Source organism: Cuculus canorus, chromosome 5 (assembly GCF_017976375.1).
Source record: "Cuculus canorus isolate bCucCan1 chromosome 5, bCucCan1.pri, whole genome shotgun sequence".
Lineage (NCBI taxonomy): Eukaryota > Metazoa > Chordata > Aves > Cuculiformes > Cuculidae > Cuculus > Cuculus canorus.
Genome location: NC_071405.1, coordinates 28,956,836 through 28,983,964, shown reverse-complemented (window position 1 = coordinate 28,983,964; position 27,129 = coordinate 28,956,836). Strand labels below are relative to the sequence as shown.

The 27,129-nt window shown below is 39.7% G+C and overlaps 1 protein-coding gene across 1 annotated transcript; it reads right to left on the bottom strand.

The window, feature by feature from the left end:
- Positions 1-11,303: 11,303 nt before the first annotated feature.
- DLK1 (delta like non-canonical Notch ligand 1) lies at positions 11,304-25,562 on the bottom strand. The gene is made up of 5 exons (XM_054069068.1): positions 25,305-25,562; positions 24,042-24,105; positions 23,447-23,577; positions 20,590-20,731; positions 11,304-15,613 (listed from the first exon to the last, which is right to left on the bottom strand). Exons 1-5 carry the CDS (start codon positions 25,372-25,374, stop codon positions 14,872-14,874), a joined length of 1,149 nt encoding a protein of 382 aa, XP_053925043.1. The 5' UTR covers positions 25,375-25,562; the 3' UTR covers positions 11,304-14,871.
- Between the last annotated feature and the right edge of the window lie 1,567 nt (positions 25,563-27,129).

Sequence of the window (27,129 nt, the reverse complement as noted above, 5' to 3'; positions counted from 1 at the left end):
TCCTGCTGAAAATCAGCAGGGATTTATTTCTGTTTGCCCTACACTATTCTCATCTGAAATGTGTACCTACAGAGAATAATTGCAGTGAGACTTCTCTGTTTCTATCAGATATTAGACTGACCTCATTTATACATTGAGCTGGGTCCTCAAGGTAGCTAAGCACCTCAGGGCAAAGAGAGGTGCTGTAAGACCATTCTGTTTGTGAGACGTGAGACTTTAATTCACATTATGAACATCAAAAGCCTTTGACTTGACAGCTGCCTCCAGAGAGCAGAACCAGAACATCTTTGATAGACAGCGATGATCCCAGCAGTGAAACGTCAATTCAGAGCATGTTGTTCTGTGCAGCTCCTCATGCTTTGTTTTTTATTGGCATATTCAAATGCTGGCACGTTCCATGGAGCTGACATCCAGCCTGTGGTAGTCAATGCCACCAGAAAAATGATGCCTTTGCTTATTATTTCACTGCAAAGCAGGACCATGCCCACAATCAGAGCTTTAAGACAGGTGTATCTAGATTTTTTACCTATATTCTGCACCTCCACAATGACGGAACAAAAAAAAAAGAAAAAAAAACCTTTTAATCCGGGCAAGTTAGGTTTTTAACATCTCATCTTCAGACACACAGAAATCTAGTTTTCTAGTTTTGGAAACAAACTATTTTCCAGGCTTAGTTTCCATCAATTAAAAACCTGCACAGCCCTCTGTTATCCTGAGCGTGTCTTTCTTTGGCCATGAAGGTATGGCTACTTTCTCCTCACTGCCTTCTTCATAGTCTGTTTGCAAGGCAAGACTTTGGCTACTCATTGCAACTATCCCTGCCTGCTGCCTTGCCTTGCCCTTTTTTCCCCAAGCCTCTGCAGCTGCTCTGCCCTCCAGGAAAGGCACAAACTCTCCACAACCACCTGAAGGTGTTGTTTGACCCAGTGCCTCTCCTCGCAGGACACAACATAAAGAGAAAATGGGCATATTAATCACTTCATGTTACATGTGGCTTATAGCCAAGTGTCAGCACTGACTGAAAAAAGATTTCAGAATAGCTGTAAGTGTTCTGGCAAGAGGAAAAAAAAAAAAGGAATGTAAACTTTGATAAAAATTATGGAGGCCACTAAGCTGCAGCTAAAAATGGAACTAGATATGAGATAAACACCAGCTGTTTTATAAATCCTTCTGAAGCAGTGTACGAGGTGAATCTCAGGTATTTAAGAAGATATGTGCAATGTTCTTGGAAGACACATTGCCATAATGGAATATTAGAGGAAGGAGGAATATATGGTTGTTTTTGACCACGGTAAGTCATTATTAGTTTGCAATGGATGCCCAGATAGCAGGCACCAGAGCAGTGCGAGGGTTTGGCCTTAAAAAGCCTCTAGACACCAACCTTTTTCATGTAGCGAGATGTAAAAGGTCCAGTTTCTGTGTTTTGCATTAGTAGGGGGGAAGTGAATAGAGAAAGCTGACAGCTGCCAGATGGCACAAATAGCTCCACATTACCAAGTAAATTTCTAGTCTAAGTCTCTGACAGAAGATTTGCAGTTTTGCAAGAGCTCAGCCTTCAGAAGTTACACCTAGAATTTCTTATTGTACAAATTTGAGTGACTGAATAAGGTTTCCAGACCTCCCCTGGAATATTGCTCGTCTTTGGAGTTTCTGGCCACCAGCTTCAGTCCCTTGCTTCAGTGAATTCTGAATGCTACATTACTCTCCAGTCCCTTCTCACAGCTCCTGCATTCCTTCTTACAGCAACTCTTCAGAAAGTGTTGGTGTTGCTTAGAATGTAACTTGGCTGCTGTTTCTCCACCTATCATGGTGGAAAGCATGAATCCTGAAAATCACCTAAGGCAGGCCTGGCAAGAAGGATGCTGGTCTGCAAACACCGCAGAAAAGAGCCAGGTAGGGTCACAGGAAAGGATATATATTTTATCTTTCTATGAGTTTAGGCTCGTTCTATGCCCAGACGCATTCAAGAGACAAATAGGAATATTTAAACTTGAACTCTGACAAACTTACATTCAGCTGGTCTTAAATAGAGAGCGAGAGAGCAAAGGCTGAAGACTGCTATAAGGGAACAGCTATAACTGAAGATCCACTACTGTAAAAGTGAAAGGTAGCTCATCTGCGTGCATCTTCCTTTCTGGGGGTTTCTGCATATAGTTCTGGTCACTTGGCCCGCTACAGGATAAAATTGTGGAACAGAACAGAAGCAAATACACCCTATATACTATACTGATTGGTAGAAAGATGGAACCAGAAAACTTGATATATAAAATCATTATATGTACTCTTTTGAAATAAAGTCTGCAGCCTGGAGACTTGTACAAGATACCCTTTTTGCTCTGGCTAAGTTTGTTTCTCTTGTTCACCTGGTATGTACTAATAGGAGAAGAGGTTCAGCTCTGAGTTAGTTTTGATGTTTCAACAACACAAACAGGAAAATCTGTTCTGTGTCATCAGTATTAGGCACTCAACTCATATGTCTGCAGTAACTGCCAAGGGTTCTTGCCCGAGCTTTGTTGTGATTCTGATGTTTGGTAAAAGTCAGTGAAATCAGATAACTGCCCCTTTCCTAAATAACGTCTGTCCTCTCCCTCTGTCCAGGGAGGGGATGGACACATTGCCAGAGAGTTTTAAATAGAATGAGAGATGAGGAGCGCTGAAACATCCGTGTGTACTTCAAATTCTTCTTATACGAGCGGTTTTCATTAGCATAGATTATTTTTGTTCATTGCATATGTACACTTTCTAAATACAATTCCCAGTGTGTTGTTGCCCCTTTCTTACAAAACACCAGGAACTCAAGCTCAAAGTAATATCTAAAGAAAATTTTCAGCTCTTGAGAAAGGAAAATAAATTATTCTGTGGGAACACTGCCAATCTGAGACTTACTGCAAATTAAAAAAAAAAAAAAAGGACACAACAAATCACTTTCTTTGGATCAGTGACATCAGTTTTCAGGTAGACTCAGTGTAACTTGTATATCTGCAGATATACATACAGATGAAGCTGTTATCTACAGAAGGGTGCACAATCCTTTGGAAACCATCTTGTAAAAGAGCAGACCTTAAAACCTCAGAAGATGCTTTTAGGAAGCTTCCAGATGCTTCAGTCATCAGCCAAATATCTGGTCCACAAGAGGAAAATGGAGATCTGAAAGTCAGGTTGTGCTTTTAATTTTCTTCTGCAATATTTCTTGCACTTGGCACTAAAAGAAAACAGAATAACCCTGGAAATCAAAATTAGTCTGAGTTCAAAGGAAACATTCATTTCAGTTTATGGATGTCCAAACTGGCATCCTCTCCTTACAGGTGGTAAATGCAACTGATGTCTCTCATGACCTTTTCTATAACACCAGCACAAATATTTGCACTACCAGGTCCAAAAACATTAAGTGTATGTAGTTGATATTCCATTCTCATGTGAGATATCATTAGTGACCTTCCTTTCTTTTTAGCATTGTTAAAAACTTCACTTGTTTGTAAAATAAATATTTTTGTGTGTAATTTTAAAGACTTATTCTAGAAGGAAAAAACACTAACATCGTATTTGATCCTAAAGAAAGCACTAAAATGAAGAGTGGACTAAAGAAGGGTGCAGAACTGAGTTCTGATTCTGCAGTGTTTGTGTGAACATCCAAACATTCAGTAGTATTTCTATGGAACTTGCATCCATTTACTATTCAGTACCATGTCATGTTTTCATATAGATGCTGTGTTTGAGTTCACCTCCCCTTTTCTTCTCCCAAAAACCTTCTGAAAAGCTGTTAAGCAATGAAGAGTCCTTTTTCTTCAGAAGTGTTCTGTTCCACCAACATTTGCTGCTTCCACATAGTGAGAAATACACTTTCCTCCCAGCTTGCACAATTTAAGTCTTATCAAGTAGGTAAAGGCAGTCTACTGGCAGTCAAAACAGACGTCTTACTTTGCATTTTTCATGATACCAGTACCTGTGAACAGATTTCTTCACAGATTTTCAGATTTAATTACTACTGGCTTAGTTTTCTTTAAATGATAAAGTTGTGGAAAAAGAGAAGAGGGCAACTGAATGTGAACATGAGAAAGAACTGAGATTATTTTGCTGGCCTTTCACTGGTTCTCCCTTAGATTGAGTAGGGCAGTTTTCCAAATGGGATTTTCAAGGAAGCCCAGTAACTCAGAAGCCCTAGGTGAGCCAGGCTCTGTAAACCTGCAGTATCTGGTGGAGCCAGGGAATGCTGGTGCTGACTGCATGGGCTCTGGAAGCGGAATTAACACAGCACTACCAGTGCGCTGCTGCCCTGACCTAAAAACCCAGCTAGAAAAAGAGTTCAAAGTCTCAGGGCAATGTTAGGATGACACAGCCACCTTGCTCTCCCAATCCAGCTGAATGCTCAGCCTGGCACTGCACGGTGGATTTTATTTTTTCTCTGCACTCTGAGACTACGGGGCTTCAGCGCTACGTAGGATTTAACACATACTGCAAGGCGCTAGAACAAAGGGCCATGACCAGAAAAGTAATGAACACATGCTGTCATAACATGACTGTTAAAGTAACCTCCCTGCCCCTACGAAACCTTCTGTTTCTTCAGCCTCCTCAGCGCATATGCTTTACCAACTCAAAGTTACTCCTGCACTGGTAAATAAGTATCATCAACTACCCTTTGACTACTTTATGCTAACAGAGTCCATATCCCTGCTGGAAAACATAATGCCATTTCTTTATGTTTAGTGAGTTTAAAGAGGGTTTTCTCAGCTGCAAGCAATGCTGTGGGTTGTTGCACAGTGTATTTTACCATCTGACCACAGACACAAAATTAGTACACAAAAGGGAAAAACAGGAATTATACTTCTGAAATTTATTTTCAAATCTTTGTTCTGGGACAAATATCTTTAAGAAGCACTGAATAAAACAGCAGTTTCAAGGCAGTATACTGAAAGAGATCAAGACTGACTTTTTTTCCATAGAGGAAATTACCATATTAATCATGGAGCAAAACAAGCCCATGGAAAAGACATGTCCCAAGGCTGAGGAGCTAATTGTCTTGGGGGCTTGATGACAGAAATTAGAGCCAGAACGCAGGACCCTAGCAAGGCATCAGTTCTTAATTCTGAGGAAGAGAAAAATACTTACCTGCCACAGGACTACCAAAAGAATGAGGTGACATTTGTTAATCTAAGCACTTATTCTGAAAGTATTTTAGTGTTACTGATTAAAAAGAAACTCAGGCCAGAATTCAGAATGACTGTCAGAACCAATGCACACTACCGTGTGGTTTATATAAGTGAGTCTCCTGCTTAGACTGAACATGTTTCTATTTGCTACAAGTGAAAATAGTATTTACATCTGCATCTTTCATATGAAAAAAAGAGTTCAAAAGCTAAACTCATCCTATCATCCAGTCTTTGCAGTCACTTTGGTGATAAACCCTTCTGAAATATTTGCACTCAAGAAGAAACCTTCAGTCCTCCTCCCTCACTGTCAACTTTCAATGACTTAGCTGTTCTGGAGAGGATCTGAAATGATAAAATGCAGCAAGACTAAACTTTTGTGAATGCTATTTTATTTTTTTCTAAATCAGTTCAGTTACATTTTTCCATATGAACAAAGGAGTGTAATTCACAGCTCCTTCTTTGTTGTCTCATGACAAGATGCTGTCTTACAAGTAGAAACTGATTCTGCAGAGTGCACTTGTTGAAAAAAAACTGACAAATTGGATAGAATGAAAGAATTGCTGGAGTCTTGCTCCAGCCGAACCTTTCAAGCTGCACCGGCAATTCTGTGCCAAGGCAAAGCAAGTTTGCCATATGTGTGAAGCACGCTGCTTTGTTGAAGTACTTGCATATCCCAGCAATCATATGATATTCTCACTGAGCTTTGAGAAGAATGCAGAATGAGAGTGCCACCTTAAAGTCTTCTGTGGATCCAGTTTCAGTTCTAATTTCAAACTAGGATCTTTATCCCAAAATCTATATTCAGGCACACACATGCAAAATCTAATCAAACGGCAAGTGGATTTTCTTCTCACTTGCCCTTTTCATGATCTGGGATTTCAAACAGACTTTGAATAAACATCAAGAAGATTTTCAGTCCAACAGTCTTAAAATGCCCACCTCTGTCACTGGAAGGAATTCAGAGTAAGGATCACAGGTACATCACACTCCAGTCAGAGAGACCTACATGTTCCTGCAGGATAACAGATCACCATGGCCAGCTGCATCTTGTAATCATCTTCAACCCTCAGCTCACAGCAAATGCAAGGCATCAAGAGTTCACTGAAACCAAAAGAAAAAACAACTTAAATTACTTTTTTATTTGCTCCAGAATGGGAAGCTTCATGCATCCTGTAACCAGAGCCAGTTAAGGCACAGTAACTTGTTATCTGTGAGAGAATATATTAATATTTCAGCCGGAAGCTCTAAGAATTTGGAAAGGTTGATCTCTGACCTCCAAGAGATGTACTTCTACTTTTAAAAGGCTTGACATTTATCTGGATCAGTTGTTTCTGGTAAACGTGGCATTTACTCCCCTCACAGTTGTTGTTTTAACTATTGCATTAATAACTAGAAATTCACAGCACCCTAATAAAACCCATTTTAAAAGGACTTGACGTTTGTACGAGGAGCCCTCAGAATAGTACTGTTATGCTTCAAGATGACTGTCAGATTATTAGTTCTAAATAACAAGCAGAAGAGATAATCTCTTCTCATTCTTGGAAGCCAAGTTGTTTTTTAGCTGAGACTTAAAACAACATTAGCCTGAGCCAGACGCTGAGCATGGGAAACCTGAATGTAGATGATTTGTATTAGGCTATTGCAGCCCGAGCAGAGGCTCCTAGAAAGAGGACTGTCAGACAAGTTTCATTACAGGCAGACTTATTTACAATATAATTACAACCTAGGCAATACAAATAATAGTGAACAACTTTTACTGGCTGAAATACTGTGGTGTGCTGTGGGTGGGGGATTTTTTGTTTTTTTTCTTTCTTAGGGGAGGTAATGTTCATTTACTATTCTGGCCTCAGACCTTAAAACTCAGAGTTCCCACTTATCCCATGACTGAAATATCTTTCCCCAAAGATGAAGACAGGTATGCACACAATAGTGACTACACAAATACCTGTGTGAGTAGCAGCTATGACCACTCTATTTGTAGTTTCTATGTACCACATGGCAAGCGCACCATCTAGTCATATCATTGCTCACTGCCACAGCCATGGTCTGCTAAAGCACTTTGTGAACATTCAAGCACACACTGTCCATGTTCAAACTACTCTTTTTTATCTAGGCAAAATTTGGGGATTTGGAGGCAGCAGGAGGCAGGTATTATATACAATTGCTTGGATTCATTGGAACTTTATGAAAAATATGGAACTGCATGAATATTGGTTGGGCAGAGCTTTGTGGGCAGACTTACCTGGAACTTTTCCAATGGAAAATCACTCATTTGTAAATTCAGCACTGCCCACAAGTGACAGAACATGTGTAAGTGTTTGTTATGCGATCCACTGGAAGTAGTTTAATGATACAACATTTGTAACACAGGCTTTAATAAAATCTTGTCTCTTCTGCATCAAGTTCTTCCAAAGACTGGAGGGAAGAATGAATTGTAATGAATCCTCTTAAACTACAACTTTTTTTATGCCCCTACCCAGTGGGACAACATTGGTTTTACCTAGCTATAGGGGTCAGCAGGCTCCAGAAAGCCCACAAACATCCTATATATGTAGGCTTGTCTTTGTTCAATAAGTACGAGCTGTCATCAGCCTCCTCACTTCCTACCTGTGTTTGAATTGTGAGATGAGCTATAGACACACGTCCATAAGAGGATGGCAAATTCCCTCATCATCTTGTAGTGGTCACGCATACCTCGGTGCCTGTAAGAAATCGGGTAGAGTATTACAAATCTAACCAGCCCATCTTAGGAGGAGCAGAAGAAAAGAAAAAAGCCCAAATTCCCTTCTTCTAGCTACGCCACCTACTTGGATTTCCTTCCCTACCACAAGTGAGTCATGCCTGCTAGACTGAGAAGGCCTTTGAGGTTAATTGTTTCCAGGTTAACTTTGTTCCTCTTCTGTCTTGGAGCTATGTGGACACCATCCCACCACACTGTTTTACTTCACATCCTCAAAGAAAATGCTTGACTGACCATTCCAGTCTCTTTAAAATAGGCTATTTTTCCTTTTCCTTCTACTTTTTGTGTGCCTCTGCAAAGTGGGACACATGAAGGCCTTTACTAAAGTTTTTACCAGATTATGTCTGTGCTGATCTGGGCATGATCTTCCATTCCTAAGTGCTCTTCTACCACTCTATCTGCTTTTATTCATGCTTAATATACATTGACATGTAGTTAGGTTCAAAGATAGATGAACCCGAGACAGTGATAGGTATAGTGTAAAACAAGTTCCTTTACTCCTAATGTTATATTTCTGCGATTGGTATCAGTGGACGCAATGACCCAAGATGTCCCTACTTAGAAACTGGAGTCAGCTACTGGAAAGCCATTTGCATGTCACAATTACATAACTTGGCCAACAGAACTAACCGTATTTACCCTTTCTTGCTAGCTTCTCTGGAGAAGAAAGTCTTGAGGCTGGGGAACAGCCAAAATTTTTCACACCCTTTTTCATTGATAAGTACTTCCTTTTGCTGAAGATCATGACTGAAGAATTAAAAAAATTTAAAACTCCAGTCAAGACCAAAGCAGAATCTGGATACTAATGAGAAAACTATGAGAAGGACTGATACTCAAAAGGAAGATGAAACCTGTAGCTAATGGTGTCTAAGTGAAAGTATTGGACAATTCCAGTCCAATTTTTTTTTTTGGGGGGGTGTGAGAACAGGACTGTGCTTGCAGGCAGCAGTAGAGAGCAAACCTGGTAAAGCTGCAACTTCTCCTCCTTAGCTCCCTCAACCTCATGTAAAGTACAAACTAAGATCTCCCCTGATCAGCTCATCTGTTAGCAACGTAACAATACTGCAGTTGTCTAAAGAATAACTCCCTCAGACAGGGGGCCACATCAGACTTTGTTCCCTCTCTGATCACTATACCCATAAACGATCTCTGACTTCCATGGAATGTTTGCTCTCCTTCAGTAAGGGACCATCACTAACTCTTTTAGGGCTCAACACTGCAAGGACTGTTCCAACATTCCCTGAAAACAGGCTGCCTCTCATATCTCTCAGCAATCCAGGCTCCAAAACATCAGATCAGTCAGATCTCCTTAGTCCTCCAAGTCCCAATTTTTAGGAAGAAAACAAGGCACAGGTGAGAGCTGAGGCTTAAATCCCTTAAAAACTTAGACTTGCCCTATGTTATGATGCAGCATTTTTGAAATATTTCCAGTAATTTGAACACTGGAAGACAGAATGGAATAACCCAAATGAACTCCACATTTACTTAGTCTGTCAAAATATTAACCATTCTTTGCTGGAAATGTTGTAGACACACAAATCCCAGCAAGTTTGGAGATGCCTGTGACTGCTCTGAAAAACTGAGTTAAGTTCTGGCCATGAATCTAGTACAAAAAAAGGTTTTTTTAAAATTAAAACGTGTATATTCACCCTTCAAACTTGAACACCTTTGAAAGTCAGTAAGAAGGAGGCAGGCAAATGAAAACTTCATGACATGGTGTGAGGAGCAGGAGAATGAATATAAGATTACTGGCGAACTTGCTATGCATGCTTTTTTGGGTTCAGAAAAATACACAAGTAAAATGTGAGAGGCTAGGAGTATCTAGCGTACCAAAAAGTTGTCATTTACCTGAATTTGTATAAAATATTTTCTTGTTTTTCCTTTCATTGTTCATTTCCTTTCATTGTTTCCTACTGTCTGTGTTTGGTTTACCAAAACTATGTAGAAATTCAAAGAAAGGATAAATTTTGAATACCAAAAGTAATGCACCGAAGTCCAGCATTACTTATGAATATGTAGATGTGCTTATGTTCATGTATGGTGGTAGAAGTCTGGAGATGTCAGGTCTCTACTTTCCAGTTTAATTCCAAAGAGGAATTCTAAACAGTAATTCTATTGGGATAAAACTGCTGGATTTCTCTACTGATGTAAATATGGGTTTGGTTTTGCTGCAGCTCACCAGGTCATGAGTAGTAGTTACCTACAGATGAAGAACCATGTGTATGTTCTAGTTCTTCTTTTTGCATTTTTTCCTGTAAAAAGTATTTGAGATGGGTTACAAACTTCCCGATGCAAAATGCAAAGGAATAGTTTGAAGATATTTTGAAGAGCTTCTGTGTTCAAATGCTGCCATCAAGTGGATATATATAGTAGAAGGCTGGAATCAATAGCAAGGATATCATTTTGAAAGAGGAAATTTGATGGAGAGAGGAAGAATAAAACAATATTTTTGTTCAAAGTTTCATATGATAAAACATTAGAAGAACATTTTTCGTCCGATAAAAACTTCCAGTTAAGCCTGTCTTCTTTTTATTATGCCACCTTCATGTTTTAGCATCTTTAAAGTTCCTCAGGCTTATCTTTGAGAAAACAGGAACAGACTTCTCTGTGCTGGCAAAATTTGTTTGGATTGCTAAGGATAATGACTAGATGTTGTATTGTGTTCCCATGAGTTTGCCTGAGACCCTTACCCAGATACGAGCTTCAGGAAATGTCTTCCATCTCAAGGATCCGTAGAGGAGTGAGACAAAAGAAAAAGTCTCTTTTTGAGCATTAGAGTTTATTACTAAAATTAATTAGTTCAATGGTTTTCTTCAAATCCCAGAGCAACAGTTTAGTTTGTATTTGAGACTGAAATATTTCCCTTTATATAAAAAGTCTGGTTCCCCCTCTTGCAAAGTCTTAAAAGACGAAAAATTTCATTTCCTTCAAGAAATACAATAAGGTTGTTAAAAATACTACTTGATGTTATAAGAGAAAAATCTAATACACAGTACATTTTCTGGGTTGATTTCATTTAATGGCCACAGAGATCCAGCAAATTTGGCCTGTCTTTATGGGCCTCAAATGCTGGCTTCAGTATGGGCTGAGCAACTACAAAAGTCTTCTCTCAAGAATCTTCTTTCACCTAAGCCAGAAAGGACTGGATATTTTCCTAGGTTGCGTGACATCCAGGAACACAAGATTTGTCCATGGCTCATTCACAAGATATGCATAGCAAACAAGATGTGTTTTGGAAAATCAGCAGTGCACACATAATACGTGTGCAATAATTTAGTGTGCTCTGGATGCATATAGTTCTGCCAGGAAAGCCCTGGATTAAAAAAATAAAATAAAATAAAATAAAATAAAATAAAATAAAATAAAATAAAAGTCCTATAACTGTAGCAAGTTGTTTTGCCCATAAGGATGTGATGGTAAATAAATTTTGCCAAGGCACAGGCAGATTTGAGAACCTGGGGAGGGAAGGACATAGTTATGAAAAGTATTGTACTCAGGCAGTGCAATCTGGACCATTATCTTTGGTGATGGTTTGTATATATTTCTGCAGCCAGGTCTTTAATACTGTTTCACCCTCAAAAACTTAAGGTCTGGTTTAGGTAGGAACACCACGGTTCATCTGGACCTAAATACTTATTTTATTATAAAACAGAATGGTTTTATTTTGTATTTCTGTTATAAAACAGAGCTCAGTACATTTGCCCAGAAGAGCACATCAGCTGGACTGTTACGGATATACTATCAGCAGATGGGTTAGCACTTTCAAACAGAGTTCTTATTAATCAAAAGCAAGACATACGCTATTGGTTTATGGACAGATATCAAGAACAGCAGTAAAAAGAAAAGCCACGCACGTATTCTGAATTCAGACATCCTTTGTCAAGAATTTGGTGATTACTATTGCTCATATGTTCTACTTTTACAGCAACCAGACCTCTGTCTCCCTCATGGCTATGCAAAAAATCCAAAACAAAAAAAACTCCAGAGAAATAGTCACACCCTGTCTCTAAAAACCTGGTCTTTGTGGAACATCTATGGGTCTTTTTTTGCTAACATAGCAGGAAGAGAGGCTAATACAGCTCAAAGGGAGATGATTAAAATAAAAATAACTTTTCATGTATTCTCCTGTAGCTTGGGGACAAGAAAATGCTACTGTTCTTAACAAACTGTTCCAACGCATCCCTCAGTCTGGTTGTCCATATTTATTTATTAATTTTTTTTATACAGACAATAAGGCAGAGGCAGTTTCTGAGGCTTAGAGAAACCATTGCTTGACTAAGGAAGAGCATTCAGAAATCAAAAAGGTGAGAAATGGCAGTATAGTTTAGTACCTGTGGCAATGGGTATCAGAGATATGTTGTTCCCTGTCCATTGATAAAAATAGTATGTAGGATAAACATGTAACTGAAGTGGTGTCAATGCTCTTTCTCCTCCTTGGTCTTATGTCAGTGTTTCTGCATAACGTTTGTTTTCAACTTTGGAGACCTGTTGCAGGCTATTGATTCAGACACTGCAGCTTCCTTAAACACAAGCCTTTTTTTTTCATCACTGTTTTCTGTCACTTATGTTGTGATCAGGCTTCAGAGCTATTCACTGCACTAATAGCACAGATATGAGAAACTCTGATACATGTCTTCAATTTTTTTCTGAAACAGAGAAGCTAAAGACAGCTATTATTATTTTTTCCAGCCTTTTGTGTTAAAGATAAGACTTTTTTCCCTTTAGACTTTATAGTACAAAACTAGCAGCCTCCTATACTTCTTCAATGACACCATCAATGACAGGAGTATTACTGCAACCTGAAATCTGTGGGTTTCTTTCACAGGACTGGAGCCTCTGCTCAAAGGGAGAGGGAGGGTGCACAGCTGAGTCTCGAATTTAATCAGTGATTCCTAGTGGATATCTACAGTTGCAACTGGTTTTGAATCAAAGCTGCACTGTTGGAATTACACAATGGAATGATTATCTCCAAACTGGTCCTAACTTATTTTTAATCACAAAATAAATCACATTAAAGTGTACAGTGCTGAATTACAGTTTTAAATATATTGTTTCAAAAGAAATGTGTAAACTCTTGTGGCCTGTGTTTCATGGCTTCAACTTTAACACTGCTTACCGGGTTTTACACTCATCTGGATTTCTAAATTAGTCATCTTTGCTAAGACTGTTTGAAAAGTTGCTGGTTTTGATGAGTATTTGTCTTCTCAACACGAGTTTTGAGAGGAAGCATCTGATTGCTTTAAAATTTCCATGCTGCTATCCAGAAGTCAACACTTTCCACAGTAGTATCTCAACACAGTTTTTCTTATTATCCTTAGCCTTTGCACTACATTGTAATGCTATGATATGTGTGAATATTATCAGCAGTACAGAAAACTTTCTGTATACTTAAAGCAATTAAGAGAGATGTCAATTTTTTTCTTTTAATTTGAGCAACCCTTAATGTATTTGAGAATAGCATAACAGACAGCTTAGGAAAAGCTACTAGATGTCCCCATCTTGGCTGGCTGGGGAACTAAATTGTTACTTACAGCAGTTAAAGACAAGCTTAAGCACTAGATTTTCAGGGGGACTAGCCAGAGTCAGGCTGCCAAGCAAGGAAGCGAAGCTGGAAGACACAGGAGGATCATGTCCCATGGCGAGACGTGCCCTCACCAACAGAACAAACCTCACAGAGACTAAAGACATCACCACAGCTAGTGGTGGCAATGAGGTCCATGGACAGTCTCAGACATAGCCAATAATGAACCATGCCCAGGTGGCATCTATGGGCTGCAGTTAGCAGCTAAAGGAGACACGGCCAGAGGCAGGGCTGGAGCACGTGTCCAAAGGGACCACCCAACAGATGGACTATCTAAAATACAGGTCTGAGGTCCAGCCAGCAGGCAGAGGTGGAGGTGGAGACCAGCACTCCTTCAGCATAGTTCAGAACAGGACCAGCACCTCTGGGCTGACCTGAAATATACCTTTGGGCAGGGGCTGCGTGAGGGCCCCAGGTGAAGCTCTTCAGAAACTCTACCAATCAGCCCCGAAAAATTCCATTTGCTTTCATGAGCCTTTGCCTGTTTGCCAGCGCTGCTTCTGATTCTTGAAAATCTTGTTCTCTCCTCGAAATATCTCAAAGAAAAATGGAGAGTTAAAAGTAACTGTTCTCTTTCAGGTGACACACATAATCTTTTCATTTCTCCCCATAACACAGTTGTGAAGGATACTATTCTCAGCAGAGTTCCTTGAAGAATATTTATAGAAAAGTCAGAATCAGACCCTTTACATTTCTACCAGGTCTCTATACAGAAAGTATGGCCAAAGACATTGAACAGTTTTTTAACATTCTGGTAGGTAAATAGAACAACTTACACGAGCATCATCAAAAGCAACAGAGACCTTTATCCCTAAATTAATATCACAAAAGGCCTATTAGATTCTATAGGAGGAGTAATCTATCACATAAGCACGTAAAAAATAAGCAAAACTGACTGAAAAAGTGAGATATCGGCGTGAATGTACTCCTATTGATCACACTCTCTAAAGTCCTGACAACAGATAGCAGAAGAATTAGGCACAGGCACGCTGTGGACTTTGCTGTAACGTAACAATTACACCAGTATAGCCCTTAATTGCTGTTTATTAAAAAAACATTACTAAATAATTCATAAGTACTGCATTTTTCAAATAAACTATGCACAGACAAGAAAGCTACAAGAGAGTTTTGGTGGTAAATTATCTTTTATTTAAAAAAAAAATAGCTGCCTTGAAAAGAAATTAAATTAACATTTCCTGCTCTTTAATAGTTTTTTTAAAACTTTTATTCTGGGGAATGAAAAAATCCTCAGCAATACAGATACATTATATTTCATTATTATGACTCAACACAAGCTACAGCAAATGTACCAACAAATATTGAGGCCAATCACAGGCAAGAAGTTCAATCTGTTTTATATATTGCTATGCAAAGTTACAAGTTGTTGCTCAGCTTTCAAGGGCCTAGATGGCAGTGTAGTTCTTGGTATAATTAGTCAATTTAATCTTCTCTGGGAAGATAATATTAACTGAGAGGTTTTCCCCATCACTAGATTTCAGAAAAAAGTTCTTTTTCTTGCGTAGGAGATGACTGTATTTGGCATTAGCAAGCCACATTTCACATTTTGAGAAAAACACAATACCAGTTGTACCCAAGACCACAAGACACGTAAGCAAGCCCAGTACAACAAAACATATCACTTGGCTTCTACTGAGCAAGGGATCTGCACTTTGGATTGTTTCTTTCATTGTTATTTTCAGGATTTCTTGTTGATGATGAACTGATCTGTGATGAGCTTTTGGGGGTGGCTTGTAATTCCGCATATGTTTTGTCTCCTTACTCACTCCAGAGAGGCTTGTGTTTTTGCTGGGATGTTTGCAGGTTGCACCAACAAATTCTGGTTTACAGATGCATTCAAATCCTCCCTGCGGGTTTTCATTGCATGTCCCTCCATTCTCACATGGGCCACTTGCACAGAATATCACACGGCTGCTGCAGAGTTTTCCTGTATAGTCATGGGGACAAAAACAGCTGAAACCCACACCAATATCTGTACATGTTCCTCCATTTTCACACGGGTTGGATTCACAGTCATCCCCATCTATTTCACAGAAGTTGCCAGCAAAACCTGAAGGGCACAGACAGGAAGCATGTGGTGCAAAACCACTGTCATCAATGCATGTTCCTCCATTCTGGCAGGGAGAGCTAGAATAAATAACAAACACATAGACAGACTTAAATTAAAGTACAATGAAAGAAGCTATTAGGAAACACTTTATATAATAAAAGAAGCTGGTTTCCTTTAGGAGAGCAAATTCCAAACGCAAATCATCTGAAGTCAATGAAGTTGAATCAAGGATGAGTTTGTTCAATGGTTTTGTCAATATGGATTATAGTATCTTCTGCTGACCCTTTGGGCAGGATTAATACATCAGTATGTAAATTTAACCTGAAGAGCTGTGAAGGAATTTTAAGGTATTTCAAACATTTATTCAAATTAAGCTTCCCAGTGTTTTCATATACTTAGAGCTATTTAGCTGAGCAATTATTCAGACAAGACTGAACAAAGACACTGGCAGCATGGCTTTCTTCTCCACTTGATTATTCATCAGACAGTCTAAGTATTGCACCGACAAAGCAAAATGCTCCGCCATAGCTGCTAGAAGTAAAGCTGATTATTTTTATTCTGCCTCTCTAGTGCTCCATGATGTACAAAAAATTTATCTAAATATATATTTAGATAAAATTTTTATAAATATAATAAAATATATAAATAATATAGTTTCATCCTTGGCAAAGGCACATGTAAGGTGAGGACAGGACCACAGGAAATTAGGAATTTCTGCAAATCCTTTAAGAACCTAATAATTAATAGACTAGTACTACGTTTTAAGTGATATGAATTCACCGAGACACCTTTTTTTTTTAACCTTTGCAATGTAACTGTGCCTTACTGAGTGTAAGCCCAAAAGACGGGGTAACTTATTGACAGAAAGGGACAAATGTTCTAATTCAGTGGAGCTACGCAATGTGGACTTGGTCCTTCAACTGGCCCTGTTGGCAGAAAAGGGGTCCTGGGTCACAGGTTTACAAATAAATCTCAAACCCCACTTTCATGGCAGTTCATCATATCCGAACAAAGCTTTTAAAACTTACCTTCTCAAAATAACCAACACTTGGTAAAACTTATAACAAGCCTCTCTGACAACAAGAATTTTCCTAATACTTTGAAATCACTGAAGACATACAGTGTAGTACCAGGACACAGTTGAAAAGCCCGAGCTGTTATTTAAGTGTTATATTTCCAGGGGAAAGTCCTGGGATAATCACAGCTTCCTGAATGTTGGCATTTTACATATGCAGTGGTCAGCAGCAATTGACCATTATGGATTCATGAGCTCCTCAAATGCCCAGCTGTTGCTCTGGGAGTAGCTATGACAGAGACTATCCCAAGCACCTTTGAATTTACTGAGGACTGAAACACCTGGTGGCCATTCATCAGAGAGCCTGAATATTGTGGTAGAGGAATAATTTGCCTGTTTTTCCTCTTCTTCCACATAAACCGCTCTGTCCTCTTGTAACACCATCTACTGTAGATGTTGTCTGGAGAAAAAGGCTATCGAAAGAAAAAACTAGAAGTCTGGAAGCAGCATTAGGAAAGTAAAAAGTGGTGTCTCTGGACTTTGACATACCAGTTATCAGTTGTTGGTGAGAACTTGAGGTGATCATGCAAACAGGGCATTTTGCCACAATCAGTAGCCACTGTGTCTGCTATGAGCAAAACACAGCAGCTGTAACTGTAAAGTCCTTTAGTAAATGTGTGGTTACAGCCTGTCTTTGAGAGTCTAAAACTCTCTCTTGGCTTTATAATTCCCACGGAAAATTGGACAAACTGTTTGGGATATGGCAATGTGTAGAAGTCTGAACCCTCAAGGGTGGATCAAATTACAGTATTTTGTAGGGAAATGTGAAGAACTGTTGAAGAATGTAAGTGTAAAGTATTTTCTGAACCTTTTAGAAGTGTAAAGACTTTAAATAAAAAACAGTTAAAGGGAAATATGCAGAATTTTGAAAATGTATTCTTTATTTATTACTGAGTGGCATTTGCGTATTTTTTATAAGTTTAAATAAATAAGCTATTAAAATTTACCTCCTTCAATAGATTCAGTTACTGTGCATTCTTGGCATTAAACACATGGTCAGCAAAGTGCAGGACATGAAAGCTAGTTGGGGAAATACAGGCACGCACCTTCTTTGCTTTCCAAATGCAAACTTCTTCAAAGCAAAACTACAAAACATTACAGACGTCACCAATGCAGATACATTTGCCTGAATCTGTAAATAGACCAGACAACCACTTTGATTTGTGAATTATCTTGGTTCCATCTCTGAAAATTAACTAAGGAGCCAGTGGTGATGCTTAGTAATATCAACATTGTTAGCATTACCATTGAAGTAGAGAGGAAGTGAAATGTGTCTGAGATGACATCATGGGATGAGGTCTCTTTCCATGATGTAAGGTGCAGTCTCTGGTGGACTGTGAAGTATTAGCATACTGAGAACAGCTGACTTTTTGGACTAAATACAGTTTTGCAGAGCTTGCTGCTCATTTTCCTGAAGAAGACAGCTTCCTAGAGAAAAGGAATTGCTGTCTCCAGACTACTTAATGTGTATTCCATTATACACAAAGCACTGTCACAAAAATGTTTCAGCAAAAAAAAATATTTGAGGATTTTATTGAAGTACATGGAATTAAAGTATGTTATTTTGTTGATACCGTAGCTCATCTGTTCTTTGGGGTAGTTAATATACATCCACACTGAATTACTGAAATATTTGCTCTACAGAGCAAAAGTGGAGAAAGAAAGCTATTCACATTCTTTATGTTAGGCAAGTAGCTTAGACTTCATATGTCATTCAAGGCACTTGAGAGGAACTTAAATTTCCTCATCGTCAATGAAGAGAAACAGGCAAATCAGAGCAGTTACCTTACCTACTGAAAGTAAACCCAAACCGAACTGTATGACTACCCCCAATTAAAAACAAGGCCAAAAAAATTCCCCTGGCATAAAGTTGTATGAATGGTAATTCTTGCCAGAGACAGTGAGCTTGGGATAATGATCTTGCCCAAATTTGGGACAGTCTTGCAAGAAGAGACAGTCACTGAAGTCACATTTCACTTCCTCTCTACCTCAATGGTAATGCTAACAATGTTGATATTACTAAGCATCACCACTGGCTCCTTAGTTAATTTTCAGAGATGGAACCCATGAGTCACCATGAAGTTTGACTTGAGCAACCTTATCTTGTAAGACAGTTGGATTGGGTGGTGGTCTAATGCTCCCTTCACAGGCAAAAAGGGTCACCTTTTTGGTAAGAGCTACACCTCCAGCTTTCTCAGATGTTCCCCAGGAAAATAACTAGTAACTTGAGGTGCAATTGTTAGATCATTGTTCAACAGTTGCAATCCTCTAGTGCTAAAGCAGCAAGTGAAGTTATCAGTGGCAATTCCAAACATGTTTTTATCTGTCACTTTAAATAAATTACCCATTCTTTCACTGAATTTTCATTCCAGTGAAAATGTCTCAGTGAGAATCCTTGGCAGGGCTCTGACAACCATTGAGAAACTGTTTAACTGTGCCTGTGATGGCCCATTTGGCTCTCTGGTAGCGAGTATTCTGTCAGCTGAAAAGCCTGTGAGGCGCTCTGACAGCAGACCTGTGGGTGCCAGCCCATGAGAGGACTAATGTGACACTAACTGAGTGGTGGCTAATTCACATATCACATAGTCCTTTAAACATGACCATTGAATAAGTCTGGGACTAAGGCTCAATTCAGCTGCATCTAGGGTCACCTCTGAGGAGAAGCTTAGAAAGCAAGGGGTCTGTTCCAAACCTCATGACTGAACAGAAGTACCTACCTCAGCCATGTATCAGAGCTGTATCTATTTAATGTGACAGTGAGAGGTGTTGATGTTCTTTAAACAACGGTGTAAAACAGGAAGATTTAGTCATAAAGTAGATCTGCATATTCATAATTATCTAGCACTGAGCAAAACCAGAACCAGAGTGTACTAATATAGAGCTAGAGAGAAAGAAGGCAATCTCCAATGAGGAAACTGTGATTTTAAGGTGATAGTTTTACCAACCTTGTATCTACCAGAAAGGCATTCTCTATGCTATGGGATAAGATCCTTAATGAGCTGGAAGACAGTAGATGCTTCTAGATTTCAACAAAAAAACCCAATCTTTTTCTTTTTTTAACTTTGAAAGGTCATAATTTTTCCAAGCAGTTCTACCAGTGACGCTGCTCAAAGTTTTTCAGTCTGTGCCCATTGCCTCTCGCCCTTTTACTGGTCACCTCTAAGAAAAGTCTGGCTCCATCTTCTTTGCCTCTCCCCATCAGGTATTTATACACATGGGTAAGTTCTCCTCGAACCTGCTCTTCTCCAGGTTAAATAATCCAGGTCTAAGTCTCTCCTTACAGGAGAGACGGTCCCACCCCTTAATCTTCTTCATGGCCCTTCACTGTACTCACTCCAGTATGTCCATGTCCTTTTCATACTGCGGAGCCAGCATACTTTTCATACTGGACCCAGCACTCCAGACGTGTGTCACCAGGACTGAGCATAGGGAAGGATCGCCTCCTTCAGCCTGTTCCCACTGCTGTTCCTAACGTCTCATTTCTCTTAGAGACTGGAGAGCCATGGCCTCCCACACCCCATTCTGGTGGAATTGAGGTTATCAACTATGGACATAGCATTATATGTCAGTTAAGAAAAATGACAGGCTGGTGGACTAGATGTTTTTGTGCATATAGTTTGTGTTGCTATTACTGTATACGGTTTGCATACGCAATTTTCTCTCACTGGATGTGAGAACACGGGATGGGAGGTTACTTCAAGTTTGTTTACTAAAATCATGGGAAGGCATGAATTCACCACAACAAAATGTGAAAATATCACTTTCAGGACTCAAATTATGCACACAAACTCATGCTGATAATCTGTAAAACTTTACAATATGAACAAATTGGATTTGTATAGTTTGATAAAATTACCAGCAACTAGCAGAAACATTACGTATTTTAGAACAGAGAAATTTCCACTTATTCAGAAAGAATTCTGAATGACATTCAGCAGGAGTGCAAATTTTAAACTCATGCCAGAAATCAATATTTACCCATTAATAATGCAGGGTCCTTTTTTGAGGTGGCAGTTTTTCCCTGTAAATCCCTGGGCACACAGACAAATGTATCCTCCATCTCCAGATTCGATGCATGTTGCGTTATTGGCGCATGGCTTTGTAGAACATGGGTGGATATCTGTTTAAAAAAAAACAGGACTCAATGAATTTAATGAAAAACAGTCAGTAAATAATAAACAGTACTTCAAATCTACAGCTTTAATGGTTCTTCATCCTGCATTTTATGTCCTGATTTACTCCTCCCACTGTTAAAATGGAGTTTGGATTGTTCAGCTACTGCAAGCACTTCCAGCTTGTTTCTCTTCCTATCTCCCAATTGTAAAATACATTTGAATTGTTCCAGTCTATAAATAAAGAGTATTATCACCAAAACATTAGTAGGGAAGACAGAAGTTCTCCATAGTCTATTCATCCTTTCACAACCTTGGCTTCTCCATGAGCCGAATTCTGATAAAGCAATTAGGAACTGGGAATTCTCCTCACTGCTGCCAGAGAGCCTATCATTATGTGCTTATGGAAAACATTTCATAATCACAGAGATCAGCAAGCTACAAAAATCTCTTGGAATTTCATCTTTTGGCTGGGCTGCATCCAGCCCTTACATAACTGTACCAGAATAGAGAGCTGTAATGACATCCGGACCCAAAGTCACATATCTCATTTTCTTTACAATTTCCCTGCCGAGCCACTTCCCACTCAAATGATTACTGATTTTTAAGAATAATTAAAAATAAATAAACAAACAAGCGCATATTTTAGCTAACTAATGGAGTAGCTGCAGAGAAGTGCTGACTGCAAGTTATCCGATGCCTCACACACTCATGCACACATACACTTTCTAAGATGAAAAGGGATTTAATGGCATTTGTATTTTACTTCCTACAACATAACATGAAAGTTAAGTGATATCATGAGATACTGCAAAGTTTTAGCCAGAGCAAAACATTTCTACAGCCTTAGCTTTCAAATACAATCTTTCCTAGGCTCTATTTTCTAAAGTATTAAACTGCTCACATTGCAAGACAATCACTTGGCATGCACTTTGAGTGTAAACTCCAACTTTCACTAGGGCCAAAGTAACCTTGAATGTTTTTTTCAGCAGTGCTGTTTGCTACTATATTCACAGGCTTTAATGGTAGCTAATAAAACATGAACTCTGATGAAGAAACAAGGAAACCCCCTGAAATGCATATGGATAAGTATGTGTGTGTATATGTATACACATACAAATACATTATTGTCAGTAATTTGTGTCAAAGATTTAATTCCAAAATACAACTTAAAAACTTGTATGAATATATCCTTTTAAAACATAAATACACAAACACTCCAGAATAGCCCATTTTCTCTATTTTGACTAGTTTACCCTTCAAAAGGCCAGAAACAAATTGATATACTTGCTCCAAGTGATAACTGAGTCTGAGACAGTTGCAAAAGCAAAACATTCCAAAGATGTATTAGTGCTTAGAAATTTGTCTCCTAGAACTATGCTCAGCTTGAAAAACTTAGTATTAATTTACAGGAATCTTTAAAATCCTGTAAAAATACCTGTAGTACCTGTAAAAATTATGTCCTTTGAGGTAATTGACAAGCAATAGAAATGAGCCTCCTAAAGTGGCAGTGGGGGGTTGTACTGTCCAGTTTTAGAAATCTATTATTGTAGCTCACAGACAACAGAGGTACCCATTTCTCCTCACTAATTATAATGAGAATCTAGGTGGCTTTCTCAGGTATATACACATCTGTGAGAGGCATCCAGAACAACTTCTCTGAGATTTTTAAGTCACATCTGTACCACTGCTACCGCAACTCCTGCAAACATAACAGGACTAATTTTAAACTAAAAAGCCTGTCTCTGCTTATGTGCTCAGCTGGTGAGTATGGGCTGCAAAACCTGATGAGAAGGTAAATGAGTACCTGAGTACAATGCACCAAGGTCCATGTCAGTGTAAGCATGTGAACTACCTGAAATAATCCAAATCTTTTAGTCATCTTGAAAATTTTATCCAGTTCAAACTGTGTCATCGTTAATTACTGCTTTGGGTATTCAGTGACAGAACATAGGCATGCTCTATAAATTATAAGCAGCGTGACAACAAAAGCCTGAAAGACATGGAAAGAAAATGGGGCTCTGGACACCTGTCCTCTTTCAGCTGGGGCTGAATAGGCTCATGCGCCTGAATGCTCATGTGGTTTTGGCACTGTTAGATCTCTTTGGCTGAACATTTGCTTGTGTCAGACCTTTAAGATCATTGAGTCCAACCATAAATCTAACAATGTCAAGTCCACCACTAAACTAAGTCCCTAAGGGCCACATCTGCACATCTTTTAAATACCTCCAGGGATGGTGACTCAACCACTTCCCTGGGCAGCCTGTTCCAACGCTTCACAACCCTTTCAGTGAAGTAATATTTCCCAATATCTAGTTTAAATCTCCCCTAATGCAACTTGAGGTGATTTTTCTCTCATGCTATCACTTGTTACCTGGGAGAGGAGACAAACACCCACCTCCCTACAACCTTCTTTCAGGTTGTATTTTTAAATAAAGGGCTTATATGGCAACAAGGGAGCAGTTATTTGTCATCTACTATAATCAATGTTTACAATAGAATTATGAGTTTACGCTTTGCTTGCATATATGCCCAATTTCAAATGACACTGCATGCTTCTGCCTAAATTGTTATGGCAGTGCCACTGTCCAGAATTCCCTTGTTATCTGGCACTGACATTCAATCTTCTAAAATCAATTATCCAGAAGAACTTTTGCATGTCTCCAGCACCAGATGGGGCTGTTTTACCTCACTTGCTCAAGGACAGGAAAGGATGTGCAAACCTATGTCACAGAGGCTGCCAACCCAGCCCTCCTCACAGATGCACTGCCAGGGCTTGGCACAGCTGCCATGCAGACACCCAGGGAAGGGAACACACTGATTACAAAGAGCACCCTGCCAACCAGGCTGACACCTGAAAGAGATAAAAACACAAGATAAAGGCATAGTTTATTTTTAATAAACATAATTACAAAGATGTTCCCCTTTCCAAGGCTCACTAAATAAACTTTCAGATACAAAATTGGACTATGCAGAACATTTGAACAAAAAGATACCATCAATTTGGGGATACTAGAAGAAATTTATGTCAAGAAAACTGTTCCATTCAGTGAGAAAAAAATAAATTAATCCTAATCAATGTAAAGACTTTTCTTTACTGGAAAAAATAAACTAAAAAGGCACCTAGATGTCTATGCATTCTGATTCCACTTACTGTACCCTAATAGAGTCATGCTTCATTACAGCTCCATATTGTCAGAGTGCAAATATTTTCAGCTATTCATATTCAGCTATGATTTCAGTCAGTTTTACAAGGACTATGAATTCTTGAAGCCGTCCATTTCTGTGCTAATAGTCCTATCTGACAGATCTTTTTACCTGCATTCACCGGGAAATTCACAAAAGCCATTCTCCGGGTGGCAGCCAGTTTTACACTTCACGCCTGGAAGAAGAGATGTGTAATACCAAACCAGAAAAATCAGCATTCAGAAAATAAAAACACAGCATGTCCTATATAACACATGACTGTTTTAAAATAATTCAGACTGCATAATATTGATTTTTTTTCCAAATACCTGTTTTTGCAATATAAAATTTTAAATTAACTTAGAATCATAGAATAGTTTGGGTTGGAAGGGACCTTAAAGCTCATCCAGTTCCAACCCTTCTGCCATGGGCAGGGACACCGCCCACTAGATCAGGCTGCCCTGTTGTATTTCGATATGGTAAGTGAAATGACAAAAATTAACCATGAAAGATTACAAACTATGTCACTTCCACATATGCAAAGTGCATGTAATGTCACTATATGCTACTTTAAAAGAGAAATTTCAGAAGAGATGTCATTTCACAACATGCCACTCCAACCACGCTGCTTTAGAAATACTTCAAACACTGAGGGACCTTTAGTCAGAAAGGAAAAAAAAAAATCCACTTAAAACAAGCTACAGTAGAAGTTGTTGAATGAATTCAATTAATTTTTTTGGATGAGAAACAAATCACCATGTTCATTAATAAGGTAAGCTAAGGAGAAGAGGTCTCAGTCACATTATGATAGAATCATAGCATCACAGAACCATAGAATGGTTTGGGTTGGAAGGGACCTTAAAGATCATCCAGTTCCAACCTCCCTGACATGGGCAGGGACACCTCCCACTGGATCAGGTCCCATCCAACCTGTTCTTGAACACCTCCAGGGATGGGGCAGCCACAACTTTCCTGGGTGACCTGCTCCAGTGCCTCACCGCTCTCATGGTGAAGAAATTCCTCCTTATGTCTAGCCTAAACCTGCCCCTCTCCAGTTTACACCCGTTGCCCCTGGTCCTACCACTCCAAGCCTTCGTCACCAGTCCCTCCCCAGGGACGCTGCATCTGCATCCAGGTCACCAGGCGATGCTCCCCTGAAACATCCCCGCTACCCACTGGCACCAGGCGCAAAAATCCCAGGGATGCGCTCAGCCGAGGAAAAGCTTCCCGCAGGGAGACCGGCGCTTGCGCTGCAGAAGGCTCTGCCCCCGCGGGACTGCAGGACCGCAGGCAAACTCCGAAAACTTTCGCAAGTCGCCCAGGCTCCCCGCGGCCAACGCCGGGCTGCCGGCTGCGCTCCTCCCGCCCTCCCTCCGTCGCTGCGGGCCGCCTTACCTGGGGCTGCGGGCAGGACGAGGGGCAGCAGGCAGCAGCAGCCCAGGAGCCCCGCGGCGCGCAGCCCCATCGCGGGCGGCTCAGCGCACGCTGCGCGGTGCCCACGCCCCGCAGCCGGGCTCCGGTGCGGCGGGAGGGAGGGCTGCCCGCCTCCTCCAGACCCTCGACCCGCGGGCAGGGGAGATGCCAGACCCTCTCTGGCTCTCGTGTTGGGGCCAGAGGGAGGAGCCGAGCGCCTGGCGCTCCGCGGCTGGCGCGGTGGCGGGCGAGGGGGGGGAATCGGGAAAGGCGTGAGAGAAGGGAGGTCTGGTGGGGGTGTCTTAAGCACGCCTCTTATCTCATTAAAACTTACTCCGGCTGTCTGCAAAGAGCTACTTTCGAGCTTGTCTTCAGAAATCTGAAGACTTCTCTCGTTAAGTCATTCACAGCAGAGATCCAGATTTTTCTAAGAAAGACCCCAACAAAGGCAAGGAAGGTAAAACGTTTTCTGTTTCGGAGGCTAAAGAGTTAAAAAAAAGAAACACTGCAAACGCTACCTTTAGTAGTCTTTTATGCACTGAGCAGATCAAGAAGACATATCCACCACAAGGCAATTTAAATACTGCAGATTAAACACCGTGACTGTTCTTTCCTCTGTTCTGTCTTTCCATGCATACTTTGAGCTGTCCCTTACGGAAATAGGGCTATTTCTTACTTTTTGTGTTCTTTCTTGTCATTTGTTTCCTTCTTTTAAGGAAAGTATGTCTGCCTTGTATGATTCCTGAGAGACCGGTTTTCTTCTGCTCACTGATGTAGAGCTTTCTTCCACTAGACCTCATTTACCACTTTGTCTGCATTTATGTGAAGCAACTAGAAATCCCTATAATATGGTAAAAAAAAACTCTAAAGCCACCTGCTATTTTTGGTAGAATTACAATGGGCTAATTCAAGTTTACCTGCCTGAAAATTTACACACTGGGAAGCACACATTAGCCATTTATTGGTACTCAAAGACAATGATGTCACTTGGGCTGAAAAAGTTTCCTACTATTAATGCTGATTTTTACTTTTAACCGGGAATGAGGGAAGTGAAGGACAGAAAAACAGAGGAGCAGAGAATGAGGGGTGATTTAAAAGAGAGCACTTATGAGTAAGATGAGTAAGTTATTTGTTTACACTCAGGCTGTCCTAAGTCCAAGGTTGCTTATTCTTCCCTTAGGTCATAAGTCCTCTGCTTCGTAATGTAGAAGCCTTTTTATGTTAGATTTTTGTTTGTATTTTTTTAACCAAGTGATAACTGGGGTAGTTAACAAGACTGTAAATGTACCGTCATTTCAGATACTCCTGTAGCAGTTTGACCAAGTGGTCAAAGGACAGCTTTAATCTTTCTGCCTTCTATCCTAGACAGCTGGTGGAAATTTCTTCTATCATTTTTTTTCTTCAGACCGTAAGAGTTTGTAGGATTTGTATGTTTTATCTGTACACTCATCACAGCCAAATTATCTGATCTAATTTGCATTGTAAATATATACTCTGACATATGATGACATGTTTCATCTATTTTCTGAGTTGACTACTGAACATCAGTCATGTTGTCCAAGACTGATATTTTAAGAAAAAAATCATTAGGAAAATCTTGTTCTCACAGCCGTATATATGATATGTTGTAGTCACCATTGCAAACTTCAAGTTTTGTACCCTCTTTTTCTTGCTGTTTTTCAGGCTTTTTACATTTCTTTGCATAGATACAATGCTAGGGAAAAATAATCTATTTTTTACAACAACTCTACTTTTTACTCTTATGTGTCTCAGGAGTACCTCTTCATTTGCTGGAATTAGAACAAAG